The sequence below is a fragment of the Leptodactylus fuscus genome, chromosome 3, assembly GCF_031893055.1.
Source record: "Leptodactylus fuscus isolate aLepFus1 chromosome 3, aLepFus1.hap2, whole genome shotgun sequence".
Taxonomy (NCBI): domain Eukaryota; kingdom Metazoa; phylum Chordata; class Amphibia; order Anura; family Leptodactylidae; genus Leptodactylus; species Leptodactylus fuscus.
In genome coordinates, this window is record NC_134267.1 from 173,254,357 (window position 1) to 173,258,959 (window position 4,603).

Consider the following 4,603-nt stretch of genomic DNA (forward strand, 5'->3'; position numbering starts at 1 on the left):
CTAGTTATAAACAGTGCTAGACCCTGAAGATAGCTCATTGCATTATGGTCTATTTAAAGTTTGCACAGCATAGTGTAACATACCACGGCTGCCATGATACCAACTAAAGGCACAAACCTCAGACAGCTCACAAGTAGTCTGACTTTTGCCTATGGAAAGTACTCTGATTAAGTCTATGCATACCTGTACATAATATGGGATAGAGCTGCACATGGGGGTGCCATACTGCATGTTTGGATTATATGGGCATGAGTTCTTATATCTATATATTTAATGCTGAATGACTTGTGTCCATCAAAGAGAACCAGTCAGATCTCGGCTTTAGTAAATAATTGTATTACCCATTTAATAATTTTCAAGCATTTTTTTTTCTTATAACTATGTGTTGTGCTATACCTCTCAGAAATTTGTTAGTAATCTGGAAGCTGGGCGTTACCATTCCCCTTGTCAAGATGTTGCTATACAGCCTAACCCCTTGTTTACATCTGCGTTATTCCGTCCTGGGAAGTCTGCATGGGGACCCCCCGAATGGAAAACCAAATGCAATTGCAAGTGCTGTGCAGTAAAAGTACACGGATCCCCATACACTATAATGGGGTCTGTGTGCGTGCCGCGCGCTGCCCGCACAAATCAGGAAAGTAGATTGTGAACTGCTTTCCTGTCCACATCCTCCCTGCAGAGATCTGGCGGCAAGCACACAAACCCCATTATAGTCTATGGGGATCCGTGTGCTTTTACTGCACAGCGCTTGTGATTGGTATTCTGTTCGGGGGGGTCCCCATGCGGTCTCCCCTGGACGGAATACCAATGCAGATGTGAACAAGGGGGTTACACTTATTGACCAGTATTAGAGATGAGCAAGTGGTATTCGATCAAGTAGGTATTCGATTTATTCGAAATACAATACCTCAATATTCGACTACACGATCGAATACTACTCGCTCATCTCTAACCAGTATCAGACTGTCAATGGACACACACCCAGGTGGTAACACCCACTTGTCAATTTATTCATAAATTTCTGTAAACAACAATATAGAAAGGGTGCAACACAGATCTATTAAAAAAAAAAAAAAAAAGTTCTTCAAGAGGTGTATATATGGATAATGCAACTTTCTACTGAAAACAAATGTCAGGAGATCAGGAATATAGACAATGCCTCTGCCAACAACCAGATATTACTAGTCTACCCTACGTACAGTTTACAACCAAGTTTATAAACTCAACATATTAGATTAGGAAGCTCTTTGCCCTTACTCACATGACAATCCAATCTAATACCACTTTCAATTTAGATGTGCTAATATATGGCACATTTCCAGATAGTTTTACACTGGCACACAAATCCAGAATGAGTAGTAAGTTCATAGAAGCAAAGGTCAGTTTCGCTGAAAACTTGTATCATTTTCATTCTAGTGATGGTGTCACTATGCTGTATAAAAGGATTGCCAGAAACAACAACGCCCACTCCAAACCAGGCCCGGCTTTAAGGGATTATAGTATCGCTGTAAAGTCTTTTAAAGTTACATGCGTTTCTAAAATGAACATTATGGAGCAGAAACGCTCACAGTATTATTAATAGATACTTAGTACATGTAAATGGACAGAAACAGACAAGAGTCGGGAAGTAAAGGCAATGATAAAGAGTAAATGTACCCTATATAATTGTAAAAGAAAGCAACAGGCATTGCTTCCTCCGTCCTCATAAAAACAAAGCTTTGTGGAGACAGGAAGAAAGCAAAGTGTCACACAGTCCATGGAGCAGATCACTGCCCTCCTCAGCATGGATATACTACAGCAGTTTCCGCCCTCTAGAAAGAAACAGGAAGAAGAGAACACCAATGTCTGTTTTGAGAATACTTCCTCCTCCTTTCCAGACACAATACGACTGGAGAAGCTTTTGCAAAAATTCTACTGGGAGTTTCAGAGATAGACTGGGTCAAAGGACCAAAATACTCAGCAATACCCGTGGGCACAAACAGAATGCTGCATACTAATATTCAGTTATATAATAGAGCCAAATTTGTTCCATGGTAATAGAAAACTTTTGATACGTCAAACATACCAGAAGTTTTTTTTTTATCGGGGGGAGGTGTAGAAACCCCAGCACTGTAAATACGTGTGGACAGCAGCACCAGCTTTACTAACATTGTGCATAGAGACCCACATCATAGTCTACCAGCTCTTCTGAGAAAAGGAGGATAAACCTGACAGTAGCCAAGATGGCTATGCTTTTTTTAACAGCTTTGTTCTAATAATGTACGGTTTCAGTCTCGACTCCCACATACCAGTAGCTTTATAAAACAGGAAGAACACGGTTCCTTGTGTAAATACTGTGACACCTAAGGTTTCCATCAGATAGCACTGGTAATAGCAATGATACAATCTGCACTGCTACATCTATATATTTAGATACAATGTAGCAAAGTAATAGTCAATAAAATTATTTGTTTAGACTGCTCTGATATAAAAATATTTCCCAAATCAGTAGGCAATGCCACACTGTGAGGCATCAACCCAAAGAGGCCTGGCATCAAACCCACCCCATGAGCACCCTTCCCATAACTCCCACCCTCCAGCCCCCACCCCAAAAAAAGGAAAGAAGCCAAATCATGTTATGTCACAATGAATCTGTATTCAACATATTTTAAAACATAAGAGAAAAACTTGTTCTGGCATGTCCGAGAAATAAAATTACACTAAGAATAGTCTTGTGGTACATCACATTTACTTTTTTTTTGTTTTTAAAGATATCCGGCCTCTATGCAATGATAATAACCACTGCTCACCATGTAAAAGTTAAAATAAGGAGCAATAAGACCGAAACCCTTTCTGTGCCGTACTGCTGCTGGCATGGCACAAAATGGTTAAATCAACTACCATCCCTTCCCCCCCATTAAAAATGTGCAAGACATGGAAATGACATTTACAGGCTCAGATATAGGTTCCAGGGACAATAGATCCCTTTGTCCACGCTTGTTCAGTGTGATTACCGAGAGGAAACTGTTAAGTAGTTTGCAGAATAGGAGATGATGGGATTTTGTGGAGATTTCACAGGTTGGCACCGGCTGGAACAGCTGAATTTTGAAGGCACTCTAAAAACGCTGGGTGCTGGTGACCCTGGCACACGCAAGTCATTATTTCATAGTCTATTAAATATAGCTGGGCATCAAAAATCAGTTATTGCCAGCACATGACAGAAATAAGAACCAAAAGTAACATTTTCACAGCTGATAAAAAAAAATATTAACAATCTTCCCAAATTCCCATTTTATACAGCAGGTAAACAAAATAGATTTCCCCTCTCATACCCACACACGCTCACATACATCAGCAGGGGGTGCAAACAATGCTACCCACACTGAGTTGGCATCGTTGTAGATGTGCAATACTTATGAATGGATACTCTGTAACAATAATCCCACTTTGCATAGAAGTATGTGAAATGACAGTCAGGTGGTGGTGGGGGACAGGGTGGTGATCCCACTCTTCCTTAGCCAGGGCATGGTGCCATCCTGCCCTCCTCACCCCTCTTTCAGCAAACTTTTCTTCACTCTGCAGAGCCCAATGCACATGTTGGTGACATGTCAGCAGGATACATCCCTTCAGAGCTGGAATCCACAGATGCAAAGTTGGTTGCAATCATGTTACAACAAGTGACAGAGTGCATTGTAAACCAGAGGGGCCACCTCAGAGGATGACACAGTTGGAGCAGCATTGATCATCTCCATTGGGCTGGGAAGCATAGTTCATCTGCCTGACAATCTCAGCAAAGAGTTCATCCACAGAGGCTTTGTTTTTGGCAGAAGTTTCCATGAAGGGACAGTTCCAGTCATCAGCCAGGGCTTTGCCTTCCCCATAAGAGACTTCCCTTTCCCCCTCCAGGTCCACCTTGTTTCCCACCAGGATCATGGGCACTTTCTCATACCTCTTGACCCTGATGATCTGATCCCTCATGGGCTTGATGTCCTGGAAGCTCTGCTGATTCACCAGGCTGTAAACCAGGATGAAGCCTTGTCCATTCTTAATGTAAAGATCTCTCATGGAAGCAAACTGCTCCGTGCCTGCAGTGTCCAGGATCTCCAGCACCGAGGGTGACGAGTCCACCTCGATCTCCTTCCTGTAGAAGTCCTCAATGGTGGGGTCATATTTCTCTATGAAGGAGCCTGTGACAAACTGTACAGTCAGGGCAGATTTCCCCACCCCGCCGGAGCCCAGCACAACTACTTTGTATTCTCTCATGGCTTCTTCTTGTCTGCTGCTGCTTGCCTGCCTGCTGGAGTGAGAGGAAAGGCAGCAATTCACTTCATCAGCTCCACATGCAACAAAGGAGACTGGGCTCAGCTGTGTGCTCCGCCGTGCAGCCCCGCAGCTCTCCTACACTGCCCTGCTCTCCATTCCTCTCTACAGCAGCCCACACTCTAGTTATCTTGAATTACACTTGCATTTTGGAACTTCTTCGCATTCATTGGCCGCCCGGCCTGTCAATCAGGAAAGGCGCCTTGTGATTGACTCCTCTGATTAGCTGCAGAGAAAGTCCTTCCATTAGTCAAACATGAGTCATTCCCCATTGGCTGTCCAAGGGCGGCCTGTGATTGGTCGG

At 43.1% G+C, this 4,603-nt stretch overlaps 1 protein-coding gene across 1 annotated transcript; it reads right to left on the reverse strand.

Annotated features, from left to right (window-relative positions):
* Nucleotides 1-2,624: 2,624 nt before the first annotated feature.
* On the reverse strand, nucleotides 2,625-4,402 carry RAP2B (RAP2B, member of RAS oncogene family). Its single transcript, XM_075268780.1, has one exon. The coding sequence runs from the start codon at nucleotides 4,240-4,242 to the stop codon at nucleotides 3,691-3,693; it is 552 nt and encodes a 183-aa protein (XP_075124881.1). The 5' UTR covers nucleotides 4,243-4,402; the 3' UTR covers nucleotides 2,625-3,690.
* Nucleotides 4,403-4,603: the final 201 nt, after the last annotated feature.

What these genes read in the sequence shown, in the direction of transcription:
- RAP2B (XM_075268780.1), bottom strand. Translation starts at nt 4,242, where the DNA reads ATGAGAGAATACAAAGTAGTTGTGCTGGGCTCCGGCGGGGTGGGGAAA.